Source organism: Nanorana parkeri, unplaced genomic scaffold (assembly GCF_000935625.1).
Source record: "Nanorana parkeri isolate BGI_ZX_2015 unplaced genomic scaffold, ASM93562v1 scaffold64, whole genome shotgun sequence".
Lineage (NCBI taxonomy): Eukaryota > Metazoa > Chordata > Amphibia > Anura > Dicroglossidae > Nanorana > Nanorana parkeri.
Window position 1 is genome coordinate 1,512,222 of NW_017306332.1, and position 13,366 is coordinate 1,525,587.

At 44.1% G+C, this 13,366-nt stretch overlaps 1 protein-coding gene across 1 annotated transcript in view; it reads right to left on the reverse strand.

Annotated features, from left to right (window-relative positions):
• Positions 1 to 10,198: 10,198 nt before the first annotated feature.
• The window catches only part of TWISTNB (TWIST neighbor), a 10,398-nt gene continuing 7,230 nt past the window's right edge, over positions 10,199 to 13,366 (reverse strand). The window contains exon 4 of the mRNA XM_018576313.1: positions 10,199 to 11,418. Coding sequence (XP_018431815.1) covers positions 10,224 to 11,418 — 1,195 coding nt within the window. The 3' untranslated portion in view covers positions 10,199 to 10,223. The remainder of the gene's footprint in view (positions 11,419 to 13,366) is intronic.

Consider the following 13,366-nt stretch of genomic DNA (forward strand, 5'->3'; position numbering starts at 1 on the left):
CCGATACCTTCCCCGATACTGGAACTTCCAGCCAGAGGTAGATTTCCTCTGACCGGCAGTGCGGTAGGGGAACATGGAGCCAGCTTCCCGGGGAATCAGAAAGTCAGACGGTGAGTAATGACTCACTTCCCGGCTTCCTAATTGGCGGGGAAGATGGCTTCCTGGCCAATCAGCATCAAGCCGGCCGAACAGCCTGTTCCATGCTGATTGGCTGGGAAGCGGCTTTCCGGGCAATCAGCATCGAGCCAGTCATTATTCGCCGCCCGGCTTCTTGATTGCCCAGGAAGCCGGCTCCATGCTGATTGGCTGTGAAGCCGCTTTCCCGGCCAATCAGCTTTGAGCCGGCCAAACATGGAGCCGACTTCTTGGGAAATCAGGAAGCTGGGCAGCTTGTCATTACCCGCTATTACCCGGAAAGCCGGCTCCATGCCAGCGGAAGCACCGGTATCAAAACTCGGAATCGGCCAGTACCGACAGCAAAATATCGGTATCAGTGCATCCCTAATAATAATAATATTAAACCTCTGTTCACTTTGAATGCCTGATCACGTACGAGGTCTGCCACCCTGCTTGATTGCTTGGAGTGAACTTAGATTTATGCTATATATGAGCTCAGTGAACAGTCCCTTTGCAAAGTGAACAGTTTCCATGGGATTGTACAACCCAATAACACCCATCATACCATAACAACATACCTAAAAATTAAAGTAAACACACGACAAAGGTTGCGGGAAAACTGTAGGCCGTGGTTCCTTTTATTGGGTTTAAATGCAATTTAAACGTGAAATAGACTTTAACCTTTATTAGCAAAGCACATAGTGGGCGCCATTATCCCATAAAGATTGACCACAACAAGGGAAAGAGCAAAGGGGAGGGTGGGGGAGCAGGTCAAAAGATCCAAAAGGAAGGCTGAAGATAATAGAGAGGAGAGTCAGGTTGCTAGGCCTGAGGTAACTTCTGACCCCGCCCACTGAAAGGAGGGACTAAAGAGGTGAGAAGTTACACTCATTGGCCAGCTGTTTTCGCACCAAAAGATCTGCCCAGCGACTGAAGTAAATCCTCCTAGCAACAGCAGGGAGCTTGTAACCTGAAAGGCAAATGCTGAAAAAATATAGCAAAGCCACCCCAAGGCTTCACAAGGCACTTTGCGGTGCGTAGTGCCTTGTGGGGCCGAATACACAAACTAGCGATGTTTGAGTTGAACTCTTGGTCGACTCGAACATCGAGCCCATCACTATTCCTAAGAATTCCACAAACCCATTATACAGCACACCCAGAAGGGTGACACCACCGTAAGTATTGCAGTGGTGTCCTCTCTCCACTCCCACCCTGCTGACTGGACAGTGAAAGAGCAGCAGAAGACTAATAAGGTCACCTCTCTGTTAGCTTAAAATGGTCTTTCAAGTGCAGTCCACATGCGTTCCAGACCAGAAAAAATAGTGCATGCAGCATTTCTTTTTGCTCGGAAAGCCTGCACTGGTGTGAACAGAGCCCAGAAATTCCATACGAATACATTGGGATGCATTTCAGGTGCGGACAAAAAACTGTTATGATCTAGACATGGTGTGAACAAGCCCTGAGGCTAGGTTCACATCTAGACGACATCTCACCCCGTTGCAATTGTCCACGATTCCACGCGGATTGCCGCGCTGTCAGGAGTCGCCAAGGTGTGAACCGATCGAGCTGTGGGTGCCATTATTCTCTAACCGCACCCCAGTCGCGGCGGGCGGATTGCGCGGTTTCCCGCCACGATTCCACCCGTGCTTCCGAACACGATCTTTGGACCCCCAGTATCACCTTAAAGAGTACCTGTCACTGCCAATATGCTATCACATGGGGGCTTGTAAGCCCCCCTATGTGATAGCAAGTAAAAAAAATCAAAACAGTTTTTAAAATTAATATTAAATTAAATAAATGTAAAAATAACAACAAAAAAATTTTAAATCCCCGCACGTCTTTAGTAAACAGGCGCTGGGTGCACCTACGTATGAAAATGAAAATCGTGCTACACATGTTGGGTATCGCCGTGCACGCTGGAGGGAAAGCAATAATTCTAGGGCCAATATTTATGATTATCTCTAAATTGATGACCTGTGGGGGCTTTTAAAGGGGCATCTATGGACTTTTTGGGGTACTAAATTTTGTTGCAGTTTCACGGACGCACACCATTTTTTACCTGGGCATGTTGGGTATCTATAGTACCTTAACTTTTATATTTTATTAAAAAATTGGTATTTAATTGTGTTTTGGGGCATTTAACACTAAATTTTGGGGTTTGATAATACGTTGCGCTAATATCATGCAACATAAACATTTGGATTCTAAATTTTTATTCTACAGGGTCTTGGCTTTCAGAAAATATATAATGTTTGGGGATTTGAAGTAATTTTCAGGCCTAAAATGTGGTTTATAACATGGGAACAAAAACGAAAAGAAGGCCTCGGTCACTAAGGGGTTAAACAGTGCATATCAATGGAAGGAGGGCCCACAATTGGCTGCAATGTCTAGTTTAGGATTCCCAAGAGACAGGATGTTCTTCAATAATAGCTTTATTTGATAGTATAAGCCCAAAATGTTACAGAACATGTTTTTCTTCCAGTACATGTACATGGGTATAAAGCAGGGGTTCCCATAAGGTCGATCGTGATCTACCAGTCGATTGCGCAGCGATCACTGGTAGATCGCAATGTCCATTCCTCCCGCCAGTGGGGCTTCTCTGGATCCCCGCTGCTCTCCCCATCTGTATGCAGCGTGGATCCGAGAAGAAGTGAACGAGCCAGCGGCGGGGGAGGGCGGAGCCGCTGTCACAGAACTAATGCTGAGTGGTGAGGAGAAAAAGACGCTCGGTCTGGATCTGACAGCCCGCACCTCTCTCTCCCCTCACCGCACGGCCTTATTTCTGTAACAACGGCTCCTCCCCTCCCCCCCGCGGCTGAAGTGCTTTGTGGCGGATCCCCCGCTGCCTCTGCCCGGGAGAGCAGGGGGGATCCATGGGAGAAGCTGAGTCCCGTGTGCGTGGCCGAGCGGCAGAGGATCGGTACATATCAGTGTTATGTACCGGTCCATGTTCAGGGTCGGGAGGGGGTGTGGGGTTGTATTGAAGTCAATGGCAACGCAGGCATGCCCCCCGCAGTGCGATCGCCCGCACCCGGAACCCAGGCACCTTAGTGCCTGCATTCCGGTCCAGTGCGATCTGCAAAAATAGTGCTCGCAGCATTTTTGCGGATCGCACTGTATTTGAACACATGCACTAATGTGCCTGGGTTGCGGGTGCAGGCGATCGCACTGTGGGCGAGGGGCCTGCCTGCGGTGCCATTGACTTCAATGCACCGCCACGCCCCCCCTCTCGCCCCTGAATGCAGGTGTTTTTTTTCGTTGGTAGATCTCATTGAGCTCGTCATTTGAAAAGTAGATCTCCAGACGAAAAATTGTGGGCGCCCCTGGTATATAGCTTCTGATTATATTGCTGAATATTATGCTCTACCTGCATTTTGACTTTGTGAAGAATCACCATTTAAAATGGAGATAAGCATCTATTCAAAAATTGGCTTGCCGTTAAAAAAAGATCGGTCTACCTAGTACAATCCAGTTATGATTATGAGGAAAAAGTCATCTGAATTGACATAACATTACATTGAACAAACTCACATCTTTGGACGCTAGAATAAGATATGTGTCATATTAATGGCACAACACTGCCATCATGTGGTTATATTTGGAATTACCACTAATGGTATTACCATTAATTCCTTTCGGTAGTTTGGAAGTGTAGAATGTTTTTTGGGGGTGGTTTTGGCAGTCATCTCATCTCCAATAGAAATTTGGAAAATTGATGATGCAGCTTTTATGAGCGCAATGATAAACTTTTACTATAAAACTCCTCTTAGAAAATTATTAGCATGTGCCCTGCCCTAAGGATGAGTTTATGCACTTTTAGCACCATCTCTGAATGGTAAAGCAGACCCAGGGAGGGTCACGTATAAAACATTCACTAACAAAACCAACAGGGACTGTTTTTCAGTGCATTTGCTGGATATTCACCCTATTTATAATAGGAAGGTGCACCAAGCAAATGTGACAGATGTGTAGGGAATGTGCTGGGAAAGAAACATCCACTGTTATATATTGGTATGAATTCTACAATAGGCACATGATGCTGGCAAATAAGGGATTGTTTTTCTATCAAATAAAAATTATCTGTTTAGAAAAAGAATGAATCCAGTCCAGAGAATTTATCACTTGCTTAAAGCAGAACTTCAATAACATTTTAACCCATGCAGTTAAAGAGGAACTTTACCTGTATCTTTAAAATAACAACAAACACACCTTTTAGAATGTTTAGCAATGACAATCTACAAACGCATACTTCCAGATAATTGCCGGCTTTGTATTCTTTGCACACCTCATTTCTCTTTACTTCCCCAGTCTTCTGCCAGTGACCACGGTTACTAAGGGGAGGTCATTCTGGCCCTTTTCTGGAGTTCTGGCACATGTGACTAGACATGTGACTAGGACATGTGACCATGCACATCATCTCAGGGGAGGAAAATGCCTTTCCCTGAGATCTCATGAGATTACAGATGAGATTTACCAGCAATGCTCTGCTGATGTAAACTTCCCAGGATGCAATGCTTTGGCACAATTACATAATTTGTGCCAGAACTGGACCAGGAAGAACTCTATTTGTAAGTAAATAAAAAACAAGTTTAACTAAAAAATGTAAGATGATTTTAAATCAGCATGCTGATGTGAGTTTTAGTAGAAGGGGGTAAAGATCCACTTTAAGTACTCATTTTGTCTGGGGAGCTAAAATAACAGTGATACTCACCCAAAGCACAATCCTAGCTTGCTCTTAGACTGGTCCCCTTAGCCTGGCTCCAGCGGTCTAAAGTCTTGTGATTCATCATGTTCTATACAGTGTTTGCAACTTGAGGATGCTGAGGGACATGCCATCACTGGAGCGGAGGAGACAGGCTGGAGGGAGCGGGGTAGAAGCTAGCGGAGTATGTTATTATAGCTCCCTAGAGAAAATGAGCAGTTAACCACTTGCAATGCAGGGGTTGCCCCACTCCAAGGGTTAAGATTTGATTGGCCTGGAGTTCTGCTTATTATAATGGAGCAGATATCTCTATGTGCATTCCTTTATACTCTGCTAGGTTATGAGCACTAGTCCCCATCTTACAACCCATTCATTAAATGCAGGCTGCAGTGTAGAGTCCCATAGAGCTCTGTGAACTAGGAGAGCTAGTCACGTGACTGACAGGTCACATGACACGGTTTTCCTCATGGATTTGTATCTACTTTACCATTAATTTTTATAGCACCCTGCCAGCTTCAAGCTCTCAAAGCCAATGTATAATTTGCAGTGTAGTGTAGTTTTTAAGGTCGCGGCCCCCCCCTGTGCACTTGGTACCTTCCTGAGCACATGTGCGCAGGAAGGTTTTTTCTTTTCTGTACATTGACTGAACTTTCTTTAACCCAGCAGCAGTGGTGCACAGCTGCTGGACGTAAAGGTAAGGAGGGGGCTTAGTAGAAGTGTGGAAAAAGTTTAAGAAGGCCTGGTGTACATGACAGTGCAATAATTCCATTTTATCTGCTTTGGATGCAGCGTGTACTATTGAAAAGCATTCGAACTGCACACAAAGCATGGCACACATAGCCTTTTCAGGGCAAACGCTGTTTTCACAGGCTTGAATTCAACAGGGTTATTCACAAAAGGGTGAAGAGTTTGGAGAAGGCAGGAGAAGTGAACAATCTAGGACAGGGGTCCTCAAACTACGGCCCGCGGGCCACATCCGGCCCGAGCCTGGCTTCCTGATTGGTCAGGAAGTCAGGCTGCCTAGAAAAAAGTGAAGCCGGCTTCCTAGCCAATCAGGAAGCCAGGGGGTGGGTCAGAACGTGCTGCCCAGCTTACTGATTGGTTAGGAAGCCAGGCTGCCTACCAACTGAAGCTTGCTGCCTAGCCAATCAGGAAGCTGGGCAGTATGTCATGACCCGCCTCCTGTCTTCCTGATCCGGCCCCCAACAATGTCTGAGGGACAGTAATCTGGCCCCCCGTTTAAAAAGTTTGAGGACCCCTGATCTAGGACAACATAGCTGAACTGGAAACATTCTCCAATTCAGCTATGTTGTCCTAGATTGTTCACTTCTCCTGCCTTCTCCAAACTCTTCACCCTTCTGAGAATAACCTGCAAATGTGCCTTCTGTGTCTGATAAGATTGTCACTTCCTGTGAAATTAAAAGGAAGCACAACGACACAGCCTTTCTGGCAAGGTCAACAGGCATTTTCTGTACCTGCTGAAAATGTTCTGATCCTGAAAAAGGAAAACCGCAACCGCCCCATGGTAAGCTCCAATATATTTCATTTTTGTTCTTTGGTTTAGATACATAGTATTTGAGGTTGAATAAAGACAGACACATCAAGTCCGACCTATTGCAGATTGCTATATGGCAGATTGCTAATTAACATTACTGTTAAAACACCATGAGGGGAATTTATCGAAAGTGGAGCAGACAGTATTCGGAGCAGTTGCCAAAAATCACCAGCTTCTATCTTCAGTTTGTTCAGTTAAGCTTTGAAAATGAAAGAAGCTGATTGGTTGTCATGCACAACTGCCCCAGAATTTGCTCCAGTTTGGATAAATCCCCCTCCATGTATCCTAATGAATTGCCATGTTTAACTAAACCTTTTCTCCACCCTTTGTGGCATCTCAGTGCTGCCCCTTTGTGGCCACTTACGGACTTCATGATGATTCTTCATGGTGGCAACAGTGGGCCATACTTTCAAAATGTGTTGAAATTGCCACTCATATTCTCCATTGAAAGCCCATGTAACGCACCTTGAAAAAGCCTGAACAAGGGCTGGTATGGAAGGATCTCCAGGTATTATTGTGATGAATAGTTTTGAGGATTTAAAAATTACAAAAACATGTTAAAGTTATGAGTTTTTAGTGGGGATGCACCTATACTAGTATCAGTATTGAAACCGAGAATTTGGGTATTTGAATACTTGTACTCACCCAAATGCTCAGATACCTGACCTTCTGGTCAGAGAAAGGATTTCCTTTGACCGGCAGTGCCCTGAGGGAACATGGAGCCTGCTTTCCAGCCAATCAGGAAGCCGGGCAGTGGGTAAGGACTCGCAGCCCGGCTTCCTGCCATTTGGCCGGGAAGCCAGCTTCATGTTACCTCGCGGCACTGCCGGTTACAGGAAATCTGCCTCTGACTGGAAGCCGGCTTCCCATTCAATCAGCATGGTGCCGGCTTCCTGGGCAATCAAAAAGCCGGGTGGTGGGTAATGAAACGCCACCCGGCTTCCTGCTTGCCCAGGGAGCCGGCTCCATGCTAGCGGTAATCGTACTCGATCCCGAAAAACCGGTATTGGTTTATTACTAGTTTTCAATCATTGGGCTTACATATACTTGAGTGTATACAGATTGTGGATATATGGGCATACTGGCAAATTTCAAGTAAACCATTCAAGTATTCTTTAAATATAAACCATTTACTTCATCCACAGTACCAAATATGCTCATCTGACCTAGGAGTTTTATACTTTTTTTTCCTCATGTCCCTTTTAATTGCAAGGCTTTCTGGCATTTTGTAAAATGCAAAACAAGTAAATAATCATTAAAGAAAAGCAACACAACATTTAAAAAGAGAATCAACTATAAATAGTAGGTTGCAGCAATTTGATGGAAAGGTAATACTGTAGTAATTGTGGTTTATAGCTCAGATCACAGAATCTTAATTCATTGATCAAGAATTATTTTGCAGTACATGTAAACATGACGAGTGTAAAGACCTCCATTAAATATACTTTGCACATATGCTGGCAACATAATCCCAACGCAATTTTTCTACACACTCAGGCAAACTAGTAACTTGTATTAGGAAACCTGTATGTACATCTGGGCTAGTTGGCTCTTCCATGCCTGCATTACAAGAACCTGTAATTATTAGTATTTCAATTTTTGTTCTTTTAATGGGACCCTAAAATGCCACAGCAATAAGCCTGCCTATGGTCACCTTTTATAATGACAGGATGAACAAAACAGTAGTCTGGACACAGACAAGTGCATACAACAAAGAGAAGAGACGGGTTTAGGGAACAGCAAACAATCAGAACTCCTCCTTCTCGTATACAAACTTTTAAGGCAAGTCCATTTTGAGATTGCTATGAATTACTACACATCATTATTTTTCTTTGAACTGCTTGAATAACTAGCTGAATCCCAGCTGGCTCCTGCGCTAGGGCTGCAACAACTAATCGACTAAGTCGATTATTGAAAAAGTTGTCAACGTTTTCAATCGACTACCGATTAGTTGGCCCTGTTTACAGCTCAACACACGCTGCGCACTGCACCTTCTCCCCACCTCACGCTCGCCACTGCCAAACCTGCCCGCCCGCATCCACACCTCCTCACGCTTACTGCCCGCCCGCATCCACACCTCCTCCCCGTCTCACGCTTACTGCCCGCCCACATCCACGATCGACACAGGGACGGGAGAGAAGTAAGGAGGAGCAGGTGTGGGGGGGTGACAGCTGCCGATAGACAGGCCCGATCTCAGAAGCAAGTTGCTGGAAGACTGCTCAGGTAAGCCTGCACTCCCACCCCCCCCACATGGTGCTCTATAATGTATTGCTGGGATTTGTATTCCTCTATAGCTGATGGTACATTGTGCTATATATTATACATAGGAATACAAATCCCAGAAATACATTATACACTGTATGTATAATGTATTGCTGGTATTTGTTGTATTCCTATATAGCTGGTGGTATTCTGCATTGCGCTGTATAGAGGACTACAAATCCCAACAATAATACATTATACAGTGGTGCAATGCCGTATACCCCCCAGCTATAGAGGACTACAAAACCCAGCAATAGTACATTATACAGCGCAATGCAGAATACCACCAGTTATAATGTACTATTGCTGGGATTTGTTGTATTCCTCTATAGCTGGTGGTATTCTGCATTGTGCTGTATAATGTACTATTGCTGGGTTTTGTAGTCCTCTATAGCCGGTGCCATTCTGCATTCATTGCTGTATAATTTTACACTTTCCATTTCACTATATTGCACACCACACTATCTTTTTTTCTTTTTTACTTCCACCGCTCCAAGCTTGCTCCTGTGATGGACTACAATCGCAATACAAACTAGTAATCCATCACTGGAGCCATTTTTTAAAATTTATTTTAGTTTTTATCCGATTAACCGAACTTAATAAAATCGGCTAACTAATCGATTTTGAAAATAATCGTTAGCTGAAGCTCTATCGTACTCCACTCCAGAGATGGAATATCCGTTGGTGTCCATACATCCTATAAACCAGGGGTAGCCAAACTCCGGCCCTCCAGCTGTGGTGAAACTACAAATCCCATGAGGATCTTGCAATGCCTCAAGGGATTTGTAGTTCCACCACAGCTGGGGGGCCGGAGCTTGGCTACCCCTGCTATAAACTGTGTAGCACATGATGGCTCACTGACAGCTGGAGCAAATGGGGAGCCAGGCAGAAGGGACCGCTCAAACAGCCAGCCGGAATCTGGTCCAGGTGAATATAACGCTTTTTTTTAGCTCTCCAGACAAAACGAGCACTTAACCTTAGCAGTGCGGGGGTAGACCCACTGCAAGGGTTAAGATTTTACTTGCCCAGAGTTCTTTAATACAGGAGTGGACAAATCAATATGGAATTCAGGAGCCAGTGTGTCCCATCTAGGAGCCAGCAGGATTTTTTAAAAACATTTTTTTAGGATCCAGCTCCATTGACAACAACTAGAGAAAACCACAAAAGTTAGACACCAGCTGTCATTTTTTAGGACCATTGGCCATCTGGCTCCTAGGAATTGTCCAGCCCTGGTTTAATCAAAGTCTGTTACACTAATGATCTTTACTAACAAGTAAACGATTTAATCATGTGAGCAGCAATGTTGTGCCTGTGGTAACTCTGTTACAGGTGCCACTAAACGTGCTACGGATGTAGCACTATGGAGGACAAAGGGTAGGAATAAAAACAAACAAAAAAAAATTACAGCATTTACAGGTACGTCTTGACTCCCACACAAGACACATTTGGATATGATAATTCATATTAAACAATTTCAAAATATTTATGATTTGGATTTTAAAATATTTTAGCGGCAACAATCTGCCAGCATTAAAAATATATTTTCTATAGAAACAAAATTTCTAAATCTGAAATAGACCTAAAAAATTATTTTTTCCGTTTCGTTTTAGCTTTTGGTTCTGCAAACTGCTGGCTGTCAGCATGCAACACGTTTCTGTCCTCAGCCAAGCTAGCACCATAATCACTATCAGCTAACACATTAGCAAGATGTTTCCTTTTGTGTTTCTTTTGCTTTGGGATCTCTTGATGGATTGTGAGGTCATCGAGCAGAGATTGTTGTGATGTAAAGTCTTGGCCGTTAGGGGATTCTAGAGTGGAGTCCTCAATGGAAGAAGACAGTTTGTGTTTTTTCTTGTGTTTCTTTTGCTTTGGGACCTCTTGATGGATTGTGAGGTCATCGAGCAGAGATTGTTGTGATGTAAAGTCTTGGCCGTTAGGGGATTCTAGAGTGGAGTCCTCAATGGAAGAAGACAGTTTGTGTTCTTTCTTGTGTTTCTTTTGCTTTGGGATCTCTTGATGGACTGTGAGGTCATCGAGCAGAGATTGTTGTGATGTAAAGTCTTCTCCGCCGTTAGGGGATTCTAGAGTGGAGTCGTCAATGGAAGAAGACTGTTTGTGTTTTTTCTTGTGTTTCTTTTTCAAGTTTTCAGCTTCTGCCTTCATGTCCTCCAACGCAGTATCCTCTATAAAGGATGGCCCTTCTGCTATTCCATTCTGAAAACTTTCATTAAGTCCTCGATCACAATTATCCTTATGTTTCTTTTTCTTTTTAGGCTGTTCCCGACTAGAAGAAACCAAGGATTCATTGTCAAAGGCCAATATATGGATTTCTTCATCCCTGATGGTATTGTCAATATTGACACTAGGCAAGCTATCATGTCGTTTCTTCTTTTTCCGTGCTTTATGAGAAATATTATCAACCGACTGGTCTAAACTTTCAAGAGCACTGCTCACTGCAGGAATATTCTCTATGGAGGTATCAACCTGAGCAAAGTCAGTCTGAGAATTTATTTCCTGGTATTTTCTCTTTTTACATTTTTTCTTAGGTATTTCTTCCAAGGTTGCGTTGATCTCACCTGAAACCTCTGGGTTTCCGGGAACATCTTGTAGAAGTGTTTCCTTAAAGGCACTTTTCTTGGCTTTTTTCTTTGGCGTCTCTTCGGGGATCATTTTTTGCTCAGGGTCTGCCCAGTCTTCTGCAGCATTTTCAGTATCGGAAGAATTGTCCTTTGTTGGCTCCTTAGTTGCCTCATTTAACTTTTCTATGGCATCATTTTCCATCCTATATAAAACAAGACAGGACAAAAAAAAACAAATTTTGTTATCAAACACAGACTATCATTTAAATGTTTTTTTCCTGTAGCAAAAAGGCTTCACATTAACAGAACGCTCAGATGTGTTTGACCCCTTTTAACATGTTTTGAGTGTTTTTTTATGCAGGTTTATGCATTTGAGGTATGTTTGTGTTTTAGCATACATGCATGTGGTGGTGCGGGGGTCAAAGCAACTACGTATACACAAAATTATGTCTTGTAACAAACTTACAAAAGCAAAAAAATATGCAGCAACACTTTCACCTCACTCCTCTACTGCTTCATTCAGCAGTCAGGAGTGAAGAACCTTTTACATATAGTAAACTATAGATATGGTAAATTAAATATATAGATTTCTTAGTAGCATTAAACACTTTCATATGAGGCTAGAAAATATACTGATCATTGAACAAAAAGGGAACTTGTTAATGACAAAAGAACATTTGACAGTTAAGCTGGCCACCCACATAATTTCTTTCGATTAATCAGATAAAAAAAAAAAAAAAAAAATCAAAAAGTAAAAACACCATCCTTAATTTCAAATAAAATACACAAATGCAGTGTTTACTTCAGAATAAAATTGCATGTACAATTTTTTGGCATTGCGGTACCGTGCGTTCCAGTGCAGGCGATCACACTGTTGGTGGGAGGCGCGTTTGGGGTGCCATTGAAATGAATGCAAGGCACCTCCCGCAGAAGAATTTGTCAGGCCAAAACCAAAAATTACTTTTTCCCACCTTTTAAAAAATGTTTTATTAAATTGTATTGTAAGCACATGACACTTGAATAGCTTGAACAAGCCGGTGAGAAAATCTTCGATCAATCAGAGCTGACAGCCAACGTGCTGGCAGCCAATGAGCTGCCCGCTCTGGTCGGGTATTCTGACAAGTGCCGGCGGCACCTGTCAGAATACAATGTAAACAGCGGGATTCCTCGATCGACATGCCTGTTTGTGTTGGAGTAATCGGGTCTATTTCTTAATTCAGCCTGCGGGTTGATAGATCAGTGTATGGCCAACCTTAGATTATTTTTTTCTGATGGATGAAATCTAAACTGTTATATAATCAACCAAACTGTTTGGCAGAGAACTCCTCGAAATTGCTTACAGAGGTACAAATTCCTTTGAGCCTGTCACCATACTATTCATTAGAACAAAAATCTTCTCATATGATTAGATATACATTTTGCATATTATTTACCAGTAAAAGCCTGCCTTGTGGAGACAACCAAAAACCTGACACTTCTGCTGGCTTCCACCATCTTGGTCGTGATGTCAGCAGCCCCCAACAGACAGAGCTGTTACTCAAGTGACCCTCTAGATCAGGGGTGGCAAACACAAGGCCCGTGGGCCGAATCCGGCCTGCGGGACCTTGTAATGTGGCCCACACAGCAGCCACCTCATTTTGCTCCGTCTCCTCCTCCGCCCTGTCTCATGGCCCTATGTCAGGCCTCAAAATTTCCACTCGCCCCCTCGCAATTGGCGAGTGAAAATTGCGGAGGGAACGCTGACAGGTGTGATCATAGCTGCCTCTCTGAGTGCCCGCTTCCTGGAGCTGGAGCTGTCGGGAGAGGAGGTGATCGTTCAGCGGTGTGATTCTGAGCAGTCTTAAAGAGGCCCCCCCTCCCAGTCCACATCTTTTGGACGTTATTAATCTGAGTTGCCCCACTCAGTATGCCCCTCGCTTGCGGCCATATTGAGTGGGGCACTCATTAATAACGTGCTGGATTAGTCTGACCCAGGGGCGGACTAGGCCCGAGGCAGGGTGGCAATTGCCCCCCAAGCCTCTCTGATACCTTTGCAAACGCCCCCCGCCATGGCAAGGACTTCATCTCTCCTCTCTTGGCCGCTGCAGCAGCAGAGCGACCGAGAGGGGAGAGATTAAATGCTTATGGCGGCGGTGGGGGGCGTTTGCAAAG